This window comes from Salvelinus alpinus, chromosome 21 (genome assembly GCF_045679555.1).
Source record: "Salvelinus alpinus chromosome 21, SLU_Salpinus.1, whole genome shotgun sequence".
Classification (NCBI taxonomy): domain Eukaryota; kingdom Metazoa; phylum Chordata; class Actinopteri; order Salmoniformes; family Salmonidae; genus Salvelinus; species Salvelinus alpinus.
The window spans coordinates 44,473,148-44,500,687 of NC_092106.1; the positions used below are offsets into that span (position 1 = coordinate 44,473,148).

Here is a 27,540-nt window from a genome sequence, read left to right on the forward strand (position 1 = left end):
CATTGGAGCATGTGTGTGTGTGTGTGTGTGTGTGTGTGTGTGTGTGTGTGTGTGTGTGTGTGTGTGTGTGTGTGTGTGTGTGTGTGTGTGTGTGTGTGTGTCAGAGCGTGCAAACTCACCTCTCAGTCGGGGTGGAGACAGACATCTGGGAGTAAATCTGGGAGCACTTTCTCTCTCACGCCAGCCAGCTTTACTAGACAGACATATGCATGTGTGTGTGTGTGTGTGTGTGTGTGTGTGTGTGTGTGTGTGTGTGTGTGTGTGTGTGTGTGTGTGTGTGTGTGTGTGTGTGTGTGTGTGTGTGTGTGTGTGTGTGTGTGAACGTCTGCTGTGCCAACCCCTCTCCATGTGTCTCTATCATGTACAATGCTTTCCATCCTAACTTGAGAAACACACCCATCAATTGGAGAAGTTGCTCTCCATCAGTCTCTACACATCGTGAACTATAGAAGTAGTATCTCCACACTGCAGCTACAGAGAGAAACACCAGAGCTCCTTCCCAATTATTTCATCAACCCTCATATTGACCATCCACCAGACAGGTCATTCACATTCATTATGACAAAGGAACCACATGTTAAACCTCTCTTAACTTCTAAATGATTTACAGTTTTTGTTCTCTGTTCTGTAAAAGTGGCAGCCAGATGCATGGTGTGTCCTGTATAGTGTGCAAAGAGCCATACAGCGTGAGAAGTAACCACCGTGTTCTTTCTCTCTCCCTCTCTCCCTCGCTCGTTCCCTCCCTATCCCCTCGCTCCTTCACTCTCTCGCTCCCTCCCTCCCTACCCCAGAAGAGGGGAAAACATCAACAGCCCCATTGTGTGCCGGCTGGATTGGTGGGGTGAAAGAAGCCATTTGTTCTAATTATTCATACATTACTCAACACACACTGCACACACACACACACACACACACGCAGGGTGGGGGTAGGCAGGGGGTCATTAGAGGGGGCAGAAGGAGAGGGTTTGGGGGTGTGGTGTACAGTTGTAGAGTGCAGGGTGAGGGCTGGGAGGGTGGAAGAGGAAGCAGAGATTAGTTTTTTCGGGAACAAGGGCACAAAATGTCCTCTCGCAGGTCAGCGAGCGTCAGCGATGGTGGTGGGCAAACTGTTCCCTTTTATGAATGGAAAAACAAAGCTGTCTTGGAATGTATGTGTGAGCAGGCTGGTCACTAGAAATAGATGACCATTTTGGACGTTTGAAAAGGCCCTGAGAACTTCGATATACAATTATCGTCCAGCACTCATGAGGCTTGGAGCTGGAGCCACTGCTTAGACCACTGCACTACAGCAGTTCACATTACTCAAGCAAGCCATGTGAATACCACACAGTAAAATCACCAGTGTTAAATTCACTGTGTCAAAACTCCCATAGAGTTGATCTAGCAACTGGCAGTGCCAAATGACCCCTAGCGTCAGTGCTGATAACTGGTGTTAATTGCTAAGGTGCACAATTTTACTCTATTAGTGTAGACTATTACTTAGTTAGTGTAAACATCATCACAACCCCGCCCATAAATTCCGTTTCTGCGTTCAATTTCCTCTTTTCTCGACACCATTGTTGGATCAACAAAATCCTAATTTGTTCCACGCAAAGGTGAGTTTTAAACAATTATTTCACTGATATTATTGAGCTGTTTTGATACATGGTTGTCAGACTGCAGTGTAACATAAAACGTCTAACAGTTTTGATTGTGTGTGTGTGTGTGTGTGCAGCTAATGTTACTTGCGTTTCCCTTTTTGAAAGTCTTTGCTAGATAGCTAGCATGCCAGCTAACTAGCTGACCCCTGTCCCGTGCAGTTAGTCTGCTCCACGTGGTGGTTCCAAGGGCCCGTGTCTCATTTCAGCACCAAGCTTTTTTCGCCTCATGCTAGTTAGTTCTCTTTATTTTGGCTGCTTACTATATATTGATGACCAATTCTGATTAAGGTGAGTTGTTAATTTAGCCAACTTATAACTCTGCATTTTTGACTTGTGGGTGATGCTTATAGATAAATATTGTGGCCATTGCATCGGCAGCTGGCTAGTCTAGCTAACTGCGTTTCCCACTCGCTTTATCACCAGCTGATTTTGGCGGTCTTGTAAGACTGCTCCTAGAACATGACCAACGAATAGTGACTAGTTTGGGACCTGCTTCAAGTAATATCAGACAAGTTGCTGTCATGATCCAATATTTTCATAATAGACTTTGAAATTAGCATGCTGCTCCTAGAACATGACCAACGAATAGTGACTAGTTTGGGACCTGCTTCAAGTAATATCAGACAAGTTGCTGTCATGATCCAATATTTTCATAATAGACTTTGAAATTAGCATGCTGCTCCTAGAACATGACCAACGAATAGTGACTAGTTTGGGACCTGCTTCAAGTAATATCAGACAAGTTGCTGTCATAATCCAATATTTTCATAATAGACTTTGAAATTAGCATGCTGCTCCTAGAACATGACCAACGAATAGTGACTAGTTTGGGACCTGCTTCAAGTAATATCAGACAAGTTGCTGTCATGATCCAATATTTTCATAATAGACTTTGAAATTAGCATGCTGCTCCTAGAACATGACCAACGAATAGTGACTAGTTTGGGACCTGCTTCAAGTAATATCAGACAAGTTGCTGTCATGATCCAATATTTTCATAATAGACTTTGAAATTAGCATGCTGCTCCTAGAACATGACCAACGAATAGTGACTAGTTTGGGACCTGCTTCAAGTAATATCAGACAAGTTGCTGTCATGATCCAATATTTTCATAATAGACTTTGAAATTAGCATGCTGCTCCTAGAACATGACCAACGAATAGTGACTAGTTTGGGACCTGCTTCAAGTAATATCAGACAAGTTGCTGTCATGATCCAATATTTTCATAATAGACTTTGAAATTAGCATGCTGCTCCTAGAACATGACCAACGAATAGTGACTAGTTTGGGACCTGCTTCAAGTAATATCAGACAAGTTGCTGTCATGATCCAATATTTTCATAATAGACTTTGAAATTAGCATGCTGCTCCTAGAACATGACCAACAAATAGTGACTAGTTTGGGACCTGCTTCAAGTAATATCAGACAAGTTGCTGTCATGATCCAATATTTTCATAATAGACTTTGAAATTAGCATGCTGCTCCTAGAACATGACCAACGAATAGTGACTAGTTTGGGACCTGCTTCAAGTAATATCAGACAAGTTGCTGTCATGATCCAATATTTTCATAATAGACTTTGAAATTAGCATTGCTAAGTAAAGGAGTATTGGTGAAAATGTTTGTAGTCATCCTTATATAACGTGTCATGATTCCATGTTGGCCTTATTTCGTACCATTAACTGCTTTCAGACCTAGTCATGCTGATCAGGGTGAAATTCAATGGTGACGAAAAATATGCCAAGATCATTGACCTGACACTTGAAAACCTTTTGATTGGAGGTAAATGTTTAATTTGTGATTGGAAATAAATATATTGTTTTCATACCAGTCCGTCTGATTACGCTTCACATTACGATTGCAATTCTAATTGTAGGTTGTTGTTTTAATATTTGTCACAGCTTTCCTGAAATTTGAGATCCCACTTACTAGTTTATCAGAGGCGAAGCTGTATGATGGGTCTGGAACTGAAGTTTATGGGGATGTGTTTGAGGAGGTGGTGACACGGACAGATCTTGGTGTTTTGTGGTGACACGGACAGATCTTGGTGTTTTGTGGTGACACGGACAGATCTTGGTGTTTTGTGGTGACACGGACAGATCTTGGTGTTTTCAAGCTTTGTTAAACTGCATTTCCACACATTCCGGATGTAAAGGGCTTGATAATACTTTTTTAAAAACAGTTTTAAGTATAATTTTAAAACAATTGTATGTATAAATTGTGTTTATTAATCTCTAGATGCCAATTTAGGTTGGCCAGTAATAGTAGTTCAATTGACGTGTATCCTGGTGATTTACTCAAACTCTGTTTGGAGGTGTGAAGTGAAATGTTTTTGTCCTATTTGTTTCAGATTGAACAGGATTTTATGTTGCTATTTGGAGAGGGAACGTCAGACAAGTTTTTGGAGAGGTGGCCAACTACATTCAAGCAAAAGATCGTCATGCTAAGCAAGACCCTAAGCAAGACCACTCAGAGAGATGAACTTCAGGAGCTGATCCAGATGGCAGAATCTGCAGTTGATGAGGGAGCTGACACGAATACCGACGGTTAGATGATCCTAATTTATCATTTATATTTCAAATAACTCTGAAATGTTAATGTCACTGATGGAATTTACTATTTTAATCAGGATCTCTTTGTTTAGGATTGGATGGTGGCCTTTCCTTCATCCTTCTCCTGCTCCATTTCATTCCTCCTTCATCACAAGGCCACAAAAGACCAGGCCAGATGTCTGCATGCCAAGCTGAACAGCATCTTGTGATATTCCAAAAGGTTTGTATTGACATTCTTATTCTTAGACAGTGCAGCAGCCATTATGATGAACTAATGATGGTGAATGTTTTTGTCGTCTTCAGGCAGGAACCAGTATCCAGGAGCACCTTGATGCGATTGACCAGAGCCGCCAACCATATCTTCTTGCAGTCGGGACCAGGAAGAGCAGCATCCATGCTTACTTCATCATCCTGGACCAAGCGAGCCTTACTTCATCATCCTGGACAAGCGAGCCTTAGCGTGCAAGTCAACGAGCGCTCGTGGTGCCTTCGATGAGCTTTTCAAGACTCACTTTTGTTTTTGGTACTGCTTACAGTACAATGCTGTGCAACATGTACACCTTCGTACAGACAACTGTGTACAACATAGACATTGGGAAGGTTAAGGAGACTCCAAGGGTTGTTGAGCTCAGAGCTAGACTCCTGCACTGATGCTGATATAATGCTAGTCATGAAAGTACCAACTTGCTCGTAAGGCATCTCAAGTTGAGGCATGGAATGTACCCTGGTAGAACTCCTGGACTAAAATGTGGTCAAGCAGATTGTTGTTGTGTATTTAGTACATTTTCAGGCAGCATTTGAACAGGGCACATTCCGGAGACGGTCCAATTCTGTTAAATGCTAACTTGAATGCTAATACAGCCGTTGATAATCAGCCAAGTAATGCTGATTTTTCCTTCTAGTTCTATTTGTAACCAGGTTGTACCATTATCTAACAACATCCATTTTCATACATTCCAATTCTCCAGACATTTTGAAGAACCCAAACACAAGTGGCCCGTTTAACTCGGGGCATCGTTTTAAAGATGGAGTTTACTTTGATTTGGAAGATGGACTATACATGAAGAGACATCCTTTTGCATTGCAAATTCAACTCTTTTATGATGACTTTGAGACTGTTAATTCATTGGGATCAAAAAAGGCTACTCACAAGTTGGGAGGTGTATACTTTGCTTTGAGAAATTTTACCCCAAAGTTTAATTCAATTTTGGTAAATAATAACTTATGTGCACTTTTCCATACCCAGGACCTTAACTGATGGATTTGATTCCATTCTTAAGCCAATAGTGAGTGATTTGAAAGTGCTTGAGACTGAGGGTAGTGAAATTCCCTTCTTCAGTGGTCGTATATATGGCAGCATTGTCCAAGTCACTGGAGATAATCTTGCTATACATTCCCTGTTTGGTTTTGTGGAATCATTTAGTGCTTTTTATTGTTGCCGTTTTTGCCTCACTGAGAAAGTGGATTTTCAAACTGTGTTCTCTGAGGATGACCCAAGAGTGACTTTACGAACAAAACACATGCACTCAGACCATTGTTAAACTATTCAGTCAAACCCAACACTACCTCATGTGTACGGTGTGAACAATGCTTGCTTATTGAACTCTCTGCAGTACTTCAATAGTACAGACCATTTGTCTGTTGATAAAATGCATGACGTTTTAGAAGGAGTTGCACAATTTCAGGTAACTTGTGTTTCAGTATATAGAAGTGAACTTTGTGACTCCTAAAGATGTGTAGAGTTCATGTCACTATAGCTACACAGAGAGGAGGAATCGTCCAGCTGTACTCAAAATGGATGATGGGACCAATGATTTGGGACTAAATGTTATTCAGTCTTGGTGTCTTCTCCGTAATTTGCAATTGATATTTGGTGATCTGTAACAGAAAGATGATAAATACTGGCAGCTTCTTCTGTTACTACTACAACTTGTAAATATTGTGTTTTCTCCTATACTAACAGAGGGCATGACTATCTATACTGAAACACTTAATTGCTGAACATCCTAGGCTTTTCAAGTATTTGTTTCCTGATAGAAATCTGTTACCGAAACCCCACTTCATGATACAGTATCCTCGTTGTATAAGGAATATTGGGCCCATTCTTCACTCGTGGTGTATGCGCTACGAGGCAAAACATAATTTATTCAAAAAAGCAACCGAAGAGTTTTAAGAATGTCACTATGACCTTAGTCAAGAAACACAAAAAAATGACATGGCGTATAACTGAGAAACGTTCAGCCAGGATAGACTAGCTAAAGGTCCAGGGAAGATGTCATGGCTCAATGAGCTGACAGAAAGACAGGATAGACTAGCTAAAGGTCCAGGGAAGATGTCGAGGCTCAATGAGCTGACAGAAAGACAGGATAGACTAGCTAAAGGTCCAGGGAAGATGTCGAGGCTCAATGAGCTGACATAAAGACAGGATAGACTAGCTATAGGTCCAGGGAAGATTTCGAGGCTCAATGAGCTGACAGAAAGACAGGATAGACTAGCTAAAGGTCCAGGAAAGATGTCGAGGCTCAATGAGCTGACAGAAAGACAGGATAGACTAGCTAAAGGTCCAGGGAAGATGTCGAGGCTCAATGAGATGACAGAAAGACAGGATAGACTAGCTAAAGGTCCAGGGAAGATGTCGAGGCTCAATGAGCTGACAGAAAGACAGGATAGACTAGCTAAAGGTCCAGGGAAGATGTCGAGGCTCAATGAGCTGACAGAAAGACAAGATAGACTAGCTATAGGTCCAGGGAAGATGTCGAGGCTCAATGAGCTGACAGAAAGACAGGATAGACTAGCTATAGGTCCAGGGAAGATGTCGAGGCTCAATGAGCTGACAGAAAGACAGGAGATTGCTGCCAAGTTGAATGTCTCCGTACACACAAACATTTTGTCAGTTAAATGGCTAAAGCACCACGATATAGCACCACGGTATAGAACCACGGTATAGAACCACGGTATAGCACCACGGTATAGCACCACGGTATAGAACCACGGTATAGCACCACGGTATAGAACCACGGTATAGAACCACGGTATAGAACCACGGTATAGAACCACGGTATAGCACCACGGTATAGAACCACGGTATAGCACCACGGTATAGAACCACGGTATAGAACCACGGTATAGAACCACGGTATAGCACCACGGTATAGAACCACGGTATAGCACCACGGTATAGAACCACGGTATAGAACCACGGTATAGCACCACGGTATAGAACCACGGTATAGCACCACGGTATAGAACCACGGTATAGAACCACGGTATAGCACCACGGTATAGCACCACGGTATAGAACCACGGTATAGAACCACGGTATAGCACCACGGTATAGAACCACGGTATAGCACCACGGTATAGCACCACGGTATAGCACCACGGTATAGCACCACGGTATAGCACCACGGTATAGCACCACGGTATAGCACCACGGTATAGCACCACGGTATAGAACCACGGTATAGCACCACGGTATAGCACCACGGTATAGAAATATCCTCTTGATTTGGTCATATGTGGTGAAGTAGTCATTTTACAAAATTAAGGCTTAATGTTCTGAAAGAGGAAAATGTTTTTTTGGGGGTTGGGTCAGCTCTTGAAACCTTATGTTTTTGATGATCTTTTGCATGCATTTAAAGTTGTTTTGAAGAAAAGTCCCCCATACAAAGTATTTCATGTAAATGACATCATGTACCACAAACCTTTTGATTTGCTCATGTCATCTGGAGCAAGGGATTTTTTTGGACTACATTGTCCCCTACTCTCACTTGATAACAGTTTAAGCCAGGGCTGAGACTTATGGTTAGGTTGTGAGAAACATATTTGAATGTTGAGACAGCTTTGCTTGAGTTTATTGTGAAATTCCAAGTGCTTTTACAAAATATAATTCCTATTTACATGGGGGAAGAATAAATAAATTAACACTGAATAGAGTAAACACATTTTTACTCTAATAGCAGTCACCCTAGATCAACACTAGTGAGTGTCACTATAACACTCAACGTGTTGATTACCTCTTAGTGTTACATTTTATCAACACCGGCCAGTGTGGTGCAGTGTTAACTTTTTGCACTCCTCAGTGTTAAATCAACACTACAAATGTAACACTTTGATCAGTGTACTTTTTACCCTGTGTAGAGTGGGACCATATGTACTCGCTGACAGTGATAAATTTAACACTTAAAAGTGTTGATTTAACACTTTAAAATTTACTGTGTATGAATACTGATGACACCTAGCGCATTACTTTTAATCATTTTGTTTTAAACCTTCCCCAAACCATAACCTTTCAGTCCGTAACCACGCAGAATAAATGCGTAAAAAATAGATAATACATCGAATTTCGAAGGAAAACTATGAGATCTTGTTGGTGTGGGAGTGACTGTTTGTCTGCTGCTGTGTGCTCAGACATTGCATGCCGTGTGTGTGTGTGTGTGTGTGTGTGTGTGTGTGTGCGTGCGTGCGTGCGTGTTTGTGGTAAGGACACAGGGTGAGTACAGTCAGGGTTCCTCTTTTTCCTCTCTGGGGTAGTAAGCACACGCACACACAAACACACAAGCTACAGCTCAGTTCATCTGAGGTCACAGGAAGTGCCCATTTCTTTTCTCAGTTTCATGTATTTTGACTTCTTCCTCTATGATAATACACGTTCCTCTGGAAAGCTAAGTGAAGTTTCCACCATATTATTTACAACCATGTGATCCTTTCACTACGAGTCGATATGGAGAAGGTTCTCAGGGAGGGGGATAGGAGGGCTTGGATTTGGACAGAGTCCCCCAGCCAAGGTGGTTTCTGTCCTTACATAACAGAATGGGCCCATGTCCCAGTAGTGTAATATGTCCAGCCACTGCATACAGCTCAGGACATTTGGTTTTAGGGGTTTAGTGTCAGTAGAACATCTTGGGTTTTAGAGGTTTAGTTTCAGCAGAACACCTTGGGTTTTAGAGGTTTAGTTTCAGTAGAACGGGATGGCAGGTAGCCTAGTGGTTCAAGCGTTGGGCCAGTAACCGAAAGGTTGCGGGATTGAATCGAGCTGAGCTGAGAAGGTAAAAATCTGTCGTTCTGCCGCTCAACAGGGTAGTTAACCCAGTGTTCCCTGGTAGGCCGTCATTGTAAATAAGAATTTGTTCTTAACTGACTTGCCTAGTTAAATAAAATAACCTTGGGTTTTATGGGTTTAGCTTCAAAATCCAACACAAACAATATGCATGCACACTCACACACAGTTTCCAAACCAAGGGGTGACATGTGGCCTGATAGTGTGTGTTGAGGCCAGGACTGGTGTGTGTTGAGGCCAGGACTGGTGTGTGTTGAGGCCAGGTCTGGTGTGTGTTGAGGCCAGGACTGGTGTGTGTTGAGACCAGGACTGGTGTGTGTTGAGACCAGGACTGGTGTGTGTTGAAGCCAGGACTGGTGTGTGTTGAGGCCAGGACTGGTGTGTGTTGAAGCCAGGACTGGTGTGTGTTGAAGCCAGGACTGGTGTGTGTTGAGGCCAGGACTGGTGTGTGTTGAGGCCAGGACTGGTGTGTGTTGAGGCCAGGACTGGTGTGTGTTGAAGCCAGGACTGGTGTGTGTTGAAGCCATGACTGGTGTGTGTTGAAGCCAGGACTGGTGTGTGTTGAGGCCAGGACTGGTGTGTGTTGAGGCCAGGACTGGTGTGTGGTGAGGCCAGGACTGGTGTGTGTTGAGGCCAGGACTGGTGTGTGTTGAGGCCAGGACTGGTGTGTGTTGAGGCCAGGACTGGTGTGTGTTGAGGCCAGGACTGGTGTGTGTTGAGGCCAGGACTGGTGTGTGTTGAGGCCAGGACTGGTGTGTGGTGAGGCCAGGACTGGTGTGTGGTGAGGCCAGGACTGGTGTGTGGTCAGTTCTATAACCCAGGGGACATCTCAGCTCAGTTCAGCTCACAGTGTGTGACTTGGATTCTGATGGAATGTTCCTTTTAATAGTAAAACTGAAAATATGAATTACCCACAATGTGGGATTGAGCCCAGCAGAGCACTAACCGAGGCACAACTACATATACACAGAGCTGAGTAGACCTGCTAGACATTAAATAGGTGGGAATATGAGATGTGTACAGGACAGTTTACACACAAACAGGTGACTAATGACAGGTGTAAATGGACTTGCAACGATACCAGGTGAAACAGGACCCTAGGTACGTATACAGGTGAGATCGCACACACACACACACACACACACACACACACACACACACACACACACACACACACACACACACACACACACACACACACACACACACACACACACACACACACACACACACACACACACACACACACACACACACACGCACACACAGTGGTGAATCATGTACTGACAGACAAGTAGACACCTGGGACTGGGGATATACAAGAGGGAGAATGGGAATACAGATGGGAATAAAACACAGGTGTACATGTGATCTGACACAAACAGACACATGTGGTAATATTCGGATAAACAGGTGAGATAACAAACATAGACATTCATACAGGTGTGATTATGCTTCTCACATAAACAAGGTCATTAAGGTATGAGGAAATCATACGTATACAGACACACACACACACACACACACACACACACACACACACACACACACACACACACACACACACACACACACACACACACACACACACACACACACACACACACACACACACACACACACACACACACACACACCCACCTGTCTCTCCTCAGGTCTTTGCTCTTCTGTTGGGCGTGTTCTAGTTTTCTCCTCAGAGCGTCCACTTCTTGCTCAGCCACAGAGTACTTCCGGGTTGCCTCCTCCTCTCTCTGTTGACATGCCAACAGCTGTGATTGTAGAGAGTCACACCTGCATTGGCATGACAGCCAGCCTTCCTCCTTCTCCCTGAGCTCTTGGGACAGCCTGTGGAAGAGGGGGAGGTGGAAGAGGGGGAGGGGGAGGGGGTGAAGGAGGAGGAGAGGAGGAGCGAGAAGAGGAGGAGGGGGAGGAGGAGGTGAAGGAGGAGGAGGAGAGGATGAAGAAGATGAGGAGGGAGGAGGAGGAGGGGAGGAGGAAGAAGAGGAGGGGGGGAAGAGGAGGAGGGGGGGAGGAGGAAGAAGAGGAGGAGGGGGAGTCATAGTGTGTAAGAAGCAGAAAACATACAGGCCTAATGTAACTGGATGGAACAGTTATTGTTGTGAACACAGCCTCTGCCAGTCTCAGGTGGTGGCAATTGGTAATCAAGGGTGGGGCTGCCACTTGTGTATAAAAGCTATCTGTTTTGTGTTCAGGAGATTCCAATACCCATAGGGCTGCCGTGCACAGGGAGGACAGGAACGGTGACAGTGGCATATCGCATCTCCTACAGTGGCCTCTGTTGGGCAGGTACGTGTTTCTACCCTGATAGCACGGTACGCAGCACGTGCTGATAAGAGGTTAGAAGTGTCTCACATTACATAAGAGACAAGTGTTCCCTTCACACACCATCAGTGTGGTGTTTCTGTCAAGTGTTACAGACCATTCCTCACCTCACTAAAACAAGGACTTCCTGGAAAGAGTCACTGTCTCAGAGCCACTTCCTGTTCCTGGGGCGTGGCTGAGGAAGAGGATGTAATAAGTTGAGCCACACTCACACACACCCTGTAATGGACAATACCTGCTAAGGCAGTTCCCATCACATCTACACCCTGTCATAGAGATTACCTGCTCAGGGAGTCTCTCATCTACACCCTGTCATAGAGACTACCTGTTCAGGGAGTCTCTCATCTACACCCTGTCATAGAGACTACCTGCTCAGGGAGTCTCTCATCTACACCCTGTCATAGAGACTACCTGTTCAGGGAGTCTCTCATCTACACCCTGTCATAGAGACTACCTGCTCAGGGAGTCTCTCATCTACACCCTGTCATAGATGCTACCTGTTCAGGGGGTCTCTCATCTACACCCTGTCATAGAGACTACCTGTTCAGGGAGTCTCTCATTTACACCCTGTCATAGAGACTACCTGTTCAGGGAGTCTCTCATCTACACCCTGTCATAGAGACTACCTGTTCAGGGAGTCTCTCATCTACACCCTGTCATAAAGACTACCTGTTCAGGGAGTCTCTCATTTACACCCTGTCATAGAGACTACCTGCTCAGGGAGTTCCCATCTCATTTACACCCTGTCATAGAGACTACCTGTTCAGGGAGTCTCTCATCTACACCCTGTCATAGAGACTACCTGTTCAGGGAGTCTCTCATCTACACCCTGTCATAGAGACTACCTGCTCAGGGAGTCTCTCATCTACACCGTGTCATAGAGATTACCTGTTCAGGGAGTCTCTCATCTACACCCTGTCATAGAGACTACCTGCTCAGGGAGTCTCTCATCTCATTTACACCCTGTCATAGAGACTACCTGTTCAGGGAGTCTTTCATCTACACCCTGTCATAGAGACTACCTGCTCAGGGAGTTCCCATCTCATTTACACCCTGTCATAGAGACTACCTGCTCAGGGAGTCTCTCATCTACACCCTGTCATAGAGATTACCTGTTCAGGGAGTCTCTCATTTACACCCTGTCATAGAGACTACCTGCTCAGGGAGTCTCTCATTTACACCCTGTCATAGAGACTACCTGTTCAGGGAGTCTCTCATCTACACCCTGTCATAAAGACTACCTGTTCAGGGAGTCTCTCATCTACACCCTGTCATAGAACTACCTGCTCAGGGAGTCTCTCATCTACACCCTGTCATAGAGGCTACCTCTTCAGGGAGTCTCTCATTTACACCCTGTCATAGAGACTACCTGTTCAGGGAGTCTCTCATCTACACCCTGTCATAGAGACTACCTGCTCAGGGAGTTCCCATCTCATTTACACCCTGTCATAAAGACTACCTGTTCAGGGAGTCTCTCATCTACACCCTGTCATAGAGACTACCTGTTCAGGGAGTCTCTCATCTACACCCTGTCATAAAGACTACCTGTTCAGGGAGTCTCTCATCTACACCCTGTCATAGAGACTACCTGCTCAGGGAGTTCCCATCTCATTTACACCCTGTCATAGAGACTACCTGTTCAGGGAGTCTCTCATCTACACCCTGTCATAGAGACTACCTGCTCAGGGAGTCTCTCATCTACACCCTATCATAGAGACTACCTGTTCAGGGAGTCTCTCATCTACACCCTGTCATAGAGATTACCTGTTCAGGGAGTCTCTCATTTACACCCTGTCATAGAGACTACCTGTTCAGGGAGTCTCTCATTTACATCCAGTCATAGAGACTACCTGTTCAGGGAGTCTCTCATCTACACCCTGTCATAGAGACTACCTGTTCAGGGAGTCTCTCATCTACACCCTGTCATAAAGACTACCTGTTCAGGGAGTCTCTCATCTACACCCTGTCATAGAACTACCTGCTCAGGGAGTCTCTCATCTACACCCTGTCATAAAGACTACCTATTCAGGGAGTCTCTCATCTACACCCTGTCATAGAGACTACCTGTTCAGGAGGTTCCTATCTCATTTACACCCTGTCATAGAGACTACCTGCTCAGGGAGATCCCATCTCATTTACACCATGTCATAGAGACTACCTGTTCAGGGAGTCTCTCATCTACACCCTGTCATAGAGACTACCTGCTCAGGGAGTCTCTCATTTACACCCTGTCATAGAGACTACCTGTTCAGGGAGTCTCTCATTTACACCCTGTCATAGAGACTACCTGTTCAGGGAGTCTCTCATCTACACCCTGTCATAGAGACTACCTGTTCAGGGAGTCTCTCATCTACACCCTGTCATAGAGACTACCTGCTCAGGGAGTCTCTCATCTACACCGTGTCATAGAGACTACCTGTTCAGGGAGTCTCTCATCTACACCCTGTCATAGAGACTACCTGCTCAGGGAGTCTCTCATCTACACCGTGTCATAGAGATTACCTGTTCAGGGAGTCTCTCATCTACACCCTGTCATAGAGACTACCTGCTCAGGGAGTTCCCATCTCATCTACACCCTGTCATAGAGACTACCTGCTCAGGGAGTCTCTCATCTACACCCTGTCATAGAGACTACCTGCTCAGGGAGTTCCCATCTCATTTACACCCTGTCATAGAGACTACCTGTTCAGGGAGTCTTTCATCTACACCCTGTCATAGAGACTACCTGCTCAGGGAGTTCCCATCTCATTTACACCCTGTCATAGAGACTACCTGCTCAGGGAGTCTCTCATCTACACCCTGTCATAGAGACTACCTGCTCAGGGAGTTCCCATCTCATCTACACCCTGTCATAGAGACTACCTGCTCAGGGAGTTCCCATCTCATTTACACCCTGTCATAGAGACTACCTGCTCAGGGAGTCTCTCATCTACACCCTGTCATAGAGACTACCTGCTCAGGGAGTTCCCATCTCATCTACACCCTGTCATAGAGACTACCTGCTCAGGGAGTCTCTCATCTACACCCTGTCATAGAGACTACCTGCTCAGGGAGTCTCTCATCTACACCCTGTCATAGAGATTACCTGTTCAGGGAGTCTCTCATTTACACCCTGTCATAGAGACTACCTGCTCAGGGAGTCTCTCATTTACACCCTGTCATAGAGACTACCTGTTCAGGGAGTCTCTCATCTACACCCTGTCATAGAGACTACCTGCTCAGGGAGTCTCTCATCTACACCCTGTCATAGAGACTACCTGTTCAGGGAGTCTCTCATTTACACCCTGTCATAGAGACTACCTGCTCAGGGAGTCTCTCATCTACACCCTGTCATAGAACTACCTGCTCAGGGAGTCTCTCATCTACACCCTGTCATAGAACTACCTGCTCAGGGAGTCTCTCATCTACACCCTGTCATAGAGGCTACCTCTTCAGGGAGTCTCTCATTTACACCCTGTCATAGAGACTACCTGTTCAGGGAGTCTCTCATCTACACCCTGTCATAGAGACTACCTGCTCAGGGAGTTCCCATCTCATTTACACCCTGTCATAAAGACTACCTGTTCAGGGAGTCTCTCATCTACACCCTGTCATAGAGACTACCTGTTCAGGGAGTCTCTCATCTACACCCTGTCATAAAGACTACCTGTTCAGGGAGTCTCTCATCTACACCCTGTCATAGAGACTACCTGCTCAGGGAGTTCCCATCTCATTTACACCCTGTCATAGAGACTACCTGTTCAGGGAGTCTCTCATCTACACCCTGTCATAGAGACTACCTGCTCAGGGAGTCTCTCATCTACACCCTATCATAGAGACTACCTGTTCAGGGAGTCTCTCATCTACACCCTGTCATAGAGATTACCTGTTCAGGGAGTCTCTCATCTACACCCTGTCATAGAACTACCTGTTCAGGGAGTCTCTCATCTACACCCTGTCATAAAGACTACCTGTTCAGGGAGTCTCTCATCTACACCCTGTCATAGAACTACCTGCTCAGGGAGTCTCTCATCTACACCCTGTCATAGAGGCTACCTCTTCAGGGAGTCTCTCATTTACACCCTGTCATAGAGACTACCTGTTCAGGGAGTCTCTCATCTACACCCTGTCATAGAGACTACCTGCTCAGGGAGTTCCCATCTCATTTACACCCTGTCATAAAGACTACCTGCTCAGGGAGTCTCTCATCTACACCCTGTCATAGAGGCTACCTCTTCAGGGAGTCTCTCATTTACACCCTGTCATAGAGACTACCTGTTCAGGGAGTCTCTCATCTACACCCTGTCATAGAGACTACCTGCTCAGGGAGTTCCCATCTCATTTACACCCTGTCATAAAGACTACCTGTTCAGGGAGTCTCTCATCTACACCCTGTCATAGAGACTACCTGTTCAGGGAGTCTCTCATCTACACCCTGTCATAAAGACTACCTGTTCAGGGAGTCTCTCATCTACACCCTGTCATAGAGACTACCTGCTCAGGGAGTTCCCATCTCATTTACACCCTGTCATAGAGACTACCTGTTCAGGGAGTCTCTCATCTACACCCTGTCATAGAGACTACCTGCTCAGGGAGTCTCTCATCTACACCCTATCATAGAGACTACCTGTTCAGGGAGTCTCTCATCTACACCCTGTCATAGAGATTACCTGTTCAGGGAGTCTCTCATTTACACCCTGTCATAGAGACTACCTGTTCAGGGAGTCTCTCATTTACATCCAGTCATAGAGACTACCTGTTCAGGGAGTCTCTCATCTACACCCTGTCATAGAGACTACCTGTTCAGGGAGTCTCTCATCTACACCCTGTCATAAAGACTACCTGTTCAGGGAGTCTCTCATCTACACCCTGTCATAGAACTATCTGCTCAGGGAGTCTCTCATCTACACCCTGTCATAAAGACTACCTATTCAGGGAGTCTCTCATCTACACCCTGTCATAGAGACTACCTGTTCAGGAGGTTCCTATCTCATTTACACCCTGTCATAGAGACTACCTGCTCAGGGAGATCCCATCTCATTTACACCCTGTCATAGAGACTACCTGTTCAGGGAGTCTCTCATCTACACCCTGTCATAGAGACTACCTGCTCAGGGAGTCTCTCATTTACACCCTGTCATAGAGACTACCTGTTCAGGGAGTCTCTCATTTACACCCTGTCATAGAGACTACCTGCTCAGGGAGTCTCTCATTTACACCCTGTCATAGAGACTACCTGTTCAGGGAGTCTCTCATTTACACCCTGTCATAGAGACTACCTGTTCAGGGAGTCTCTCATCTACACCCTGTCATAGAGACTACCTGCTCAGGAGGTTCCCATCTCATTTACACCCTGTCATAGAGATTACCTGCTCAGGGAGTTCCTATCTACCTTTATGGATGGGGAAGTGATTTCCCCCTTCCTCTCTCCCCTCTCAGCCCCAGGGGGAGGAACATAACAGACCGGACAGGTGATGGGACACCTGTTTTCCCTAGATAAGTACATATGACACCACGTCGGACAGACATCCCCATGAATCAAATCAAGTCAAATTTGCCAAGTTTATTTGTCATATGCACAGGATGCACACACTACATGTGGTGTACACGTACAATGAAATGCTGCAGGTTCATCTCTCCACATTGCAACAACAGGAGAATAATAAAGTAATTTGAATACTCAGTGTAATAAAATATATATATTTTTTTTGCATAACATACAGTGAAGAAAAATATAAACACAACATGTAAAGTGTTGGTCCCATGTTTCATGAACTGAAATAAAAGATCCCAGAGATGTTCCATACGCACAAAAAGCTAAAATGTTTGTTTTGTTTACATCCCTGTTAGTGAGCATTTCTCCTTTGCCAAGATAATCCATCCACCTGACAGGTGTGGCATATCAAGAAGCTGATTAAACAGCATGATAATTACACAGGTGCACCTTATCCTGGGGACAATAAAAGGCCACTCTAAAATGTGCAGTTTTGTCACACAACACAATACCACAGATGTCTCAAGTTTTGAGGGAGTGTGCAATTGGCATGCTGACTGCAGGAATGTCCACCAGAGTTATTGCCAGAGAATTGAATGTTAATTTATCTATCATAAGCCGCCTCCAATGTCGCTTTAGAGAAGTTGGCAATACGTCCAACCTATCTCACAAATGCAGATCACTTACAGTGGGGAGAACAAGTATTTGATACACTGCCGATTTTGCAGGTTTTCCTACTTACAAAGCATGTAGAGGTCTGTCATTTTTATCATAGGTACACTTCAACTGTGAGAGACGGAATCTAAAACAAAAATCCAGAAAATCACATTGTATGATTTTTAAATAATTAATTTGCATTTTATTGCATGACATAAGTATTTGATCACCTACCAACCAGTAAGAATTCCGGCTCTCACAGACCTGTTAGTTTTTCTTTAAGAAGCCCTCCTGTTCTCCACTCATTACCTGTATTAACTGCACCTGTTTGAACTCGTTACCTGTATAAAAGACACCTGTCCACACACTCAATCAAACAGATTCCAACCTCTCCACAATGGCCAAGACCAGAGAGCTGTGTAAGGACATCAGGGATAAAATTGTAGACCTGCACAAGGCTGGGATGGGCTACAGGACAATAGGCAAGCAGCTTGGTGAGAAGGAAACAACTGTTGGCGCAATTATTAGAAAATGGAAGAAGTTCAAGATGACGGTCAATCACCCTCGGTCTGGGGCTCCATGCAAGATTTCACCTCGTGGGGCATCAATGATCATGAGGAAGGTGAGGGATCAGCCCAGAACTACACGGCAGGACCTGGTCAATGACCTGAAGAGAGCTGGGACCACAGTCTCAAAGAAAACCATTAGTAACACACTACGCCGTCATGGATTAAAATCCTGCAGCGCACGCAAGGTCCCCCTGCTTAAGCCAGTGCATGTCCAGGCCTGTCTGATGTTTGCCAATGACCATCTGGATGATCCAGAGGAGGAATGGGAGAAGGTCATGTGGTCTGATGAGACAAAAATAGAGCTTTTTGGTCTAACTCCACTCGCCGTGTTTGGAGGAAGAAGAAGTATGAGTACAACCCCAAGAACACCATCCCAACCGTGAAGCATGGAGGTGGAAACATCATTCTTTGGGGATGCTTTTCTGCAAAGGGGACAGGACGACTGCACCGTATTGAGGGGAGGATGGATGGGGCCATGTATCGCGAGATCTTGGCCAACAACCTCCTTCCCTCAGTAAGAGCATTGAAGATGGGTCGTGGCTGGGTCTTCCAGCATGACAACGACACGAAACACACAGCCATGGCAACTAAGGAGTGGCTCCGTAAGAAGCATCTCAAGGTCCTGGAGTGGCCTAGCCAGTCTCCAGACCTGAACCCAATAGAAAATCTTTGGAGGGAGCTGAAAGTCCGTATTGCCCAGCGACAGCCCCGAAACCTGAAGGATCTGGAGAAGATCTGTAGGGAGGAGTGGGCCAAAATCCCTGCTGCAGTGTGTGCAAACCTAGTCAAGAACTACAGGAAACGTATGATCTCTGTAATTGCAAACAAAGGTTTCTGTACCAAATATTAAGTTCTGCTTTTCTGATGTATCAAATACTTATGTCATGCAATAAAATGCAAATTAATTACTTAAAAATCATACAATGTGATTTTCTGGATTTTTGTTTTAGATTCCGTCTCTCATAGTTGAAGTGTACCTATGATAAAAATTACAGACCTCTACATGCTTTGTAAGTAGGAAAACCTGCAAAATCGGCAGTGTATCAAATACTTGTTCTCCCCACTGTATAACTACGCCAGCCCAGGACCTCCACATCCGGCTTCTTCACCTGCGGGATTGTCTGAGACCAGCCACCCGGACAGCTGATGAAACTGTGGGTTTGCACAACCAAAGAATTTCTACACAAACTGTCAGAATCTGTCTCAGGGAAGCTCATCTGCGTGCTCGTCGTCCTCACCAGGGTCTTGACCAACTGCAGTTCGGAGTCGTAACCAACTTCAGTGGGCAAATGCTCACCTTTGATCGCCACTGGCACATTGGAGAAGTGTGCTCTTCACGGATGAATCCTGGTTTCAACTGTATCAGACAGATGACAGACGGCGTGTATGGTATGGCGTCGTGTGGATGAGGGGTTTGTGGATGTGAACAGAGTGCCTCATGGTGGGGTTATGGTATGGGCAGGCATAAGCTACGGTCAACGAATACAATTGCATTTTATCGATGGCAATTTGATTGCACAGAGATACAGTGATGAGATCCTGAGGCCCATTGTCGTGCCATTCATCCACCACCATCACCTCATGTTTCAGCATGATAACGCACGGCCCTGTATGGCAAGGAGCGGTACACAATTCCTGGAAGCTGAAAATGTCCCACTTCTTCCATGGCGTTTACGACAGCGTGTTCCAGTTTCCACTAATATCTAGCAACTTCGCACAGCCATTGAAGAGGAGTGGGACAACATTCCACAGGCCACAACCAACAAACAGCCTGATCAACTCTATGCGAAGGAGATGTGTCGTGCTGCATGAGGCAAATAGTGGTCCCACCAGATACTGACTGGTTTTCTGATACACGCCCCTACTTCGTTTTTAAGGTATCTGTGACCAACAGATGCATATCTGTATTCCCAGTCATGTGAAATCCATAGATCAGAGCATCATTTATTTATTTTGACTGTTTCCTGAACTGTAACTCAGTAAAATCTTAGAAATTGTTGCATGTTGCGTTTATATTTCTGTTCGATCCCTGGTTTCTCCCGGATAATATTACCCAGTCGAGAGAGCGCTATTGCAAAGCAGGACAAACACACTGAGACAGAGCAACACACTGAGACAGGACAACACACTGAGACAGAGCAACACACTGAGACAGGACAACACACTGAGACAGAGCAACGCACTGAGACAGAGCAACACACTGAGACAGAGCAACACACTGAGACAGGACAACACACTGAGACAGGACAACACACTGAGACAGAGCAACACACTGAGACAGAGCAACACACTGAGACAGGACAACACACTGAGACAGGACAACACACTGAGACAGGACAACACACACTGAGACAGGACAACACACACTGAGACAGGACAACACACACTGAGACAGGACAACACACTGAGACAGGACAACACACACTGAGACAGGACAACACACACTGAGACAGGACAACACACACTGAGACAGGACAACACACTGAGACAGAGCAACACACTGAGACAGAGCAACACACTGAGACAGAGCAACACACTGAGACAGAGCAACACACTGAGACAGGACAACACACTGAGACAGGACAACACACTGAGACAGGACAACACACTGAGACAGGACAACACACACTGAGACAGGACAACACACACTGAGACAGGACAACACACTGAGACAGAGCAACACACTGAGACAGAGCAACACACTGAGACAGGACAACACACTGAGACAGGACAACACACACTGAGACAGGACAACACACTGAGACAGAGCAACACACTGAGACAGGGCAACACACTGAGACAGAGCAACACACTGAGACAGGGCAACACACTGAGACAGAGCAACACACTGAGACAGAGCAACACACTGAGACAGAGCAACACACACTGAGACAGGACAACACACTGAGACAGGACAACACACTGAGACAGAGCAACACACTGAGACAGGGCAACACACTGAGACAGAGCAACACACTGAGACAGGGCAACACACTGAGACAGAGCAACACACTGAGACAGGACAACACACTGAGACAGAGCAACACACTGAGACAGAGCAACACACTGAGACAGAGCAACACACTGAGACAGAGCAACACACTGAGACAGAGCAACACACACTGAGACAGGACAACACACTGAGACAGGACAACACACTGAGACAGGACAACACACTGAGACAGGACAACACACTGAGACAGGACAACACACTGAGACAGGACAACACACTGAGACCGAGCAACACACTGAGACAGAGCAACACACTGAGACAGGACAACACACTGAGATAGGACAACACACGGAGACAGGACAACACACTGAGACAGGACAACACTCTGAGACAGGACAACACACTGAGACAGGACAACACACTGAGACAGGACAACACACTGAGACAGGACAACACACTGAGACAGAGCAACACACTGAGACAGGACAACACACTGAGACAGGACAACACACTGAGACAGGACAACACACTGAGACAGAGCAACACACTGAGACAGGACAACACACTGAGACAGGACAACACACTGAGACAGGACAACACACTGAGACAGGACAACACACTGAGACAGGACAACACACTGAGACAGGACAACACACTGAGACAGAGCAACACACTGAGACAGGACAACACACTGAGACAGGACAACACACTGAGACAGGACAACACACTGAGACAGGACAACACACTGAGACAGGACAACACACTGAGACAGGACAACACACTGAGACAGAGCAACACACTGAGACAGGACAACACACTGAGACAGAGCAACACACTGAGACAGGACAACACACTGAGACAGGACAACACACTGAGACAGGACAACACACTGAGACAGAGCAACACACTGAGACAGGACAACACACTGAGACAGAGCAACACACTGAGACAGAGCAACACACTGAGACAGGACAACACACTGAGACAGAGCAACACACTGAGACAGGACAACACACTGAGACAGGACAACACACTGAGACAGGACAACACACTGAGACAGAGCAACACACTGAGACAGGACAACACACTGAGACAGGACAACACACTGAGACAGAGCAACACACTGAGACAGGACAACACACTGAGACAGAGCAACACACTGAGACTGGACAACACACTGAGACAGGACAACACACTGAGACAGGACAACACACTGAGACAGGACAACACACTGAGACAGGACAACACACTGAGACAGGACAACACACTGAGACAGAGCAACACACTGAGACAGGACAACACACTGAGACAGGACAACACACTGAGACAGGACAACACACACTGAGACAGGACAACACACTGAGACAGAGCAACACACTGAGACAGGACAACACACTGAGACAGGACAACACACTGAGACAGGACAACACTCTGAGACAGGACAACACACTGAGACAGGACAACACACTGAGACAGGACAACACACTGAGACAGAGCAACACACTGAGACAGGACAACACACTGAGACAGGACAACACACTGAGACAGAGCAACACACTGAGACAGGACAACACACTGAGACAGGACAACACACTGAGACAGGACAACACACTGAGACAGGACAACACACTGAGACAGGACAACACTCTGAGACAGGACAACACACTGAGACAGAGCAACACACTGAGACAGGACAACACACTGAGACAGAGCAACACACTGAGACAGAGCAACACACTGAGACAGGACAACACACTGAGACAGGACAACACACTGAGACAGGACAACACACTGAGACAGAGCAACACACTGAGACAGAGCAACACACTGAGACAGAGCAACACACTGAGACAGAGCAACACACTGAGACAGAGCAACACACTGAGACAGGACAACACACTGAGACAGAGCAACACACTGAGACAGAGCAACACACTGAGACAGGACAACACACTGAGACAGGACAACACACTGAGACAGAGCAACACACTGAGACAGGACAACACACTGAGACAGAGCAACACACTGAGACAGGACAACACACTGAGACAGAGCAACACACTGAGACAGGACAACACGGGAGTCCTATGTAGGGCCAGAAGGAACCTGAGGGGAGTTCCACAGGGAAGTAGTCTTATCACTACCATTGCAGCATCGCCTGCATATCTCATCAACACATCTGGGACTCAATGGCGTGTATTCATGGATACCAAGGACAGCCAGGCTTTCCCCCCTCCCCCCCCCAAAAAAAAGATACAATTATTTATCTTTCGTCTCTGTGTTTCAGAATTTTCCTTCAATTTGCAAGAGGCTCATTGAATCTGACGGGAGAAAGCATCCGAGCGAGCGAAACAGGTAACCTCTGTCTCTATGTGTCGGCCATCTTTCTGATGCTGTCTGGTAAGAAAGAGTATGACATTGTTTCCGCCCGCAGCATTGAATGCAAAGGAAGCCAGCGAGCATTTGGCCTCCCTTGATAAAAAAAAAGTATAAAATAACAGCCAATCAGCGTTGAGCTAAACTGAGTGAGCTGAACTGTGAATGGTCCTGGCGCACCAACAAAAAGTGTCAAGGGAAGACAGTTTTGCTTTGGCTTTTATCCTACCACATCGCATCAAGAGAAATACATAATTGACAGAAAAACTTGAATTGTTGCATCTAGTCGTGTTGTTAGCTAAAATTGTCCCTTTTCTAAATTAGCCATGGATGGAGATAGAGATTTGGACTTGTGCTTTTACTTAATTCTCCATACTGATTATAATGACGATTCTACCTAGAAGTAAAGCAAAGCTGTGTTCAAAGCCTTTGACGCTACAGGCTGGCAAATGGACAGCAGACAAAATAACATTCTTCTGAATCCATCCATTAAAAAGCCCACAGCCATAACCTGATCACACAGAGCAGTGAGATCATGTGTTGTTGTACTGCTGAGGCAGGAACATATCTGGAATACCTCAGGGACAGACTTGAGGGAGGGACACCAACATTACGTTGTAATTGAACACACCAGGATGCCAGCGGCAGCTCTGGGAAACATTTACAACCAACCCTAAGATATATTTACTGTATGAGAGAACAACCCAGGACCAGATGGTCTCTCTCAGAACCCTGCTGCTGTGTGGAGGAGGATATTGGGTGTTTCTGTCGGTGTGTGTGTGTGTGTGTGTGTGTGTGTGTGTGTGTGTGTGTGTGTGTGTGTGTGTGTGTGTGTGTGTGTGTGTGTGTGTGTGTGTGTGTGTGTGTGTGTGTGTGTGTGTGTGTGGAAAAGTGGAGCAGCATCAGACACTCAGCCAGCTCAGAAGTGCTTCCATCTGCCTCTGAGGTTGACACGAGACTCAGTCAGTCAGTTAATATCTTTCTGATATCTCTCTGGGCAACACACAACAAAGGGGAGGGGTGGGTGGAGATGAGAGGAGGAGAGACTCACATCAGACTTACAGCTGTGTCAATGGCACATTCCCTTGGCTTACAGTATATCTTCATAATATTAGTCCTATAAACCTACACTAATATCATGATCATATCTCTCACAGTCTGTGGCTGCCTCTACAGGGAATATGAGGACGGGAGGATGAGGGGAGGAATATGAGGAGGGGATGGTAGGAGGAGGGGAGGAATATGAAGAGGGGTGGAGGAGGAGCAGGAGGGGAGGGGAGGAATAGGAGGACGGGAGGGGGAAGCGGACATTCCCCAAACAGTCCCTGAACGCCGGTTCAAAACTAAAACCATGAGGGGACTTAACAGAGGTGTCTCAAACAGAGGTGCCCTCCCCTCCCCTCCCATCCTCTCCTCTCCTCTCCTCTCCTCTCCTCTCCTCTCCTCTCCTCTCCTCTCCTCTCCTCTCCTCTCCTCTCCTCTCCTCTCCTCTCCTCTCCTCTCCTCTGTTCCTCTTCTCTCCTCTCCTCTGTTCCTCTCCTCTTTCATCCACTCCACTCCTCTGTTCCTCTCTGGGCTTTGACTCAGATGTTACCTACCTGAGAAGTTTGTCTCTCTGCTCCCTCTGGGAGTGTGTCTGTTGGTTCACCAGCTCTTCTGTCTTTCTGCTCTGAGCTCTGGAAGACACAGACCATGCTTCAGTCAGATGTTCTCTCTCACACACACACACACACACACACACACACACACACACACACACACACACACACACACACACACACACACACACACACACACACACACACACACACACACACCCTTGTAGCTGGTGTTTGGAGAATATTGGATGTTGTTCGTCGAGGGCCGGCAAACCGTGCAAATATATCCTCCGAACAACTGGTTACCAACAAATTCAAATAATGATTGACATTATTTTCATCCTTCCACGATATATAGTCCCAACACAAATCTAGGGTTGCTACCCAACCCGGCTGGTCGTTCTATCGGTTAGGTTGCCGGAGACGCGACCCAGTCATGAAGTCCTTTTATTCTATATCTGCCGGCTGCAACCTGGACTCAGGGGAAGATGTAACATGGTAAACGTAAATCCAGGACACTCCAATTAGTATGAAATGTTACGTTTCGTATGGAATGTATACATTTGTGGATGTCCATCATCCATTTCGTATGATAAGTTACGAATTGCCATTCTTCAATGTGTTGCGAATTGCAATTCGTAAAATATGTCACGAATTAGCAAAATGTATATGTTACGAATTCCAAGTTGTTGTAGCTAATGTTAGTTAGGAGGCTAGGTTGCTATCGCTAATGTTATCTAGGTGGCTAACGTTAGCTAAGCTAGGGGTTAAGGGTAAGGGTTAGTATTAGTGGATGGAATATATCTCTTTGCTTAGCTTTACTTGCTAAGGTGTTTCCTTTTCCCTTTTAAGACAAAAACTAAAGTAGGGAGGTTGGTAAGGGTGGATGGGTTGGTGTATACTGCGACTGTCTAGCAAACAAAAGGTTGAGTGTTCGAATCTCATCATGGACATCTTTAGCTTATTAGCAACTTGTCACCTACTTAGCATGTTAGCTAACCCTTCCCATAACCCTAACCTTAATCCTTTAACCTAACTCCTAACCTTAAACATGTGCATTTAAGGATTTTGATATTGAACAACGTTTATTAGAGGTACGGGTAGCGCCATCTTGAATAGCCATAGTAATCGCCACCCCCGGACCTGAAAGGTTTCTCACACATTTGACAGCTTTGTCATTAAGATAATGGCAACAATATTAAGGTAAGAAACTGTATACAATTTGTTTTTCAGTTGGTAATTATAATATTTCCATTTTAGAGTATTTTTTGCGATTAGATGAGTCTGTGAAATGAACTTTTGATAATATAAATCATAGTTCACAGATGCTGAGACGCGATAATCCAGTGTCCCATTGTGACATAGGTATGCGACTCTGAGATCACCATCTGCGGGGTGCGCACCTCCCCACATTTCTTAACCAACGCGTCTCCCGGGTACGCGTCCTCGATTCATTTGAATGTGTTGACAGTTGGAGAAATTGCTCGAGATGCGCTGAGAATTCTAAAAGTATGAATGCCAACGGTCCAATATCCTAGAACACTGCTGTGCGTATGTGTACACATTTGATACTCTGATAGACCCTTTAGAGAGTCAGCCAAAATGAGGAAAGATAACTAGCTAGCTAGTTGATTTAGCTCTTCTCTTGTATTTCTTATGTTAATTTTGTCTTTGATAACTGTACAAAATAAAATGCTCATATTGACAATTTGAACTACATACAGTGAGCACCATAATTCCTTGGAAAGTAATCATTGTTAATATTTGGTCGCATATCCTTTGTATGCAATGACTTTGCATGCATCGACATCACCAGACGCTGGGTATCTTCCCTGGTGATGCTCTGCCAGGCCTGTACTGCAGCCATCTTCAGTTCCTGCTTGTTTCAGGGACTTATTGCCTTCAGTCTCCTCTTCAGCATGTAAAATGCATGTTCAATTGGATTCTGATCCGGTGATTGACTCGGCCAGTGAAGGATTTTCCACTTTTTGGCCATCAAAAACCCCTTCGTTGCTCTAGCAGTATGTTTAGGGTCATTGTCTTGTTGCATGATGAAGTGCCGTCCAATGGGTTTGGAGGCATTTGGTTTTATCTGAGCAGATAAAATATTTATGTAGACTTCAGAATTCATTGTTCTACTTCTGTCTGCAGTCACATCATCGATGAAGACAAGTGAGGCTGTTCCACTGGCAGCCATACAGGCCCAAGCCATAACACCCCCTCCACCATGTTTCACTGGCAGCCATACAGGCCCAAGCCATAACACCCCCTCCACCATGTTCCACTGGCAGCCATACAGGCCCAAGCCATAACACCC

General features: G+C 45.6%; 1 protein-coding gene and 1 long non-coding RNA gene across 2 annotated transcripts in view; one reads left to right on the forward strand and one right to left on the reverse strand.

The window, feature by feature from the left end:
- lekr1 (Leucine-, glutamate- and lysine-rich protein 1) overlaps nt 1–27,540 on the reverse strand; it is a 203,473-nt gene that overhangs the window by 41,318 nt on the left and 134,615 nt on the right. The window contains exons 7-8 of the mRNA XM_071357976.1: nt 25,224–25,301; nt 10,896–11,099 (exon numbers count right to left, since the gene is read on the reverse strand). Of these exons, the coding sequence (XP_071214077.1) occupies nt 10,896–11,099; nt 25,224–25,301 (282 nt within the window). The remainder of the gene's footprint in view (nt 1–10,895; nt 11,100–25,223; nt 25,302–27,540) is intronic.
- Nucleotides 3,998–6,053, forward strand: LOC139548641 (uncharacterized). The gene is made up of 3 exons (XR_011669740.1): nt 3,998–4,189; nt 4,288–4,415; nt 4,499–6,053. It is a non-coding gene; the product is annotated as an uncharacterized lncRNA (long non-coding RNA).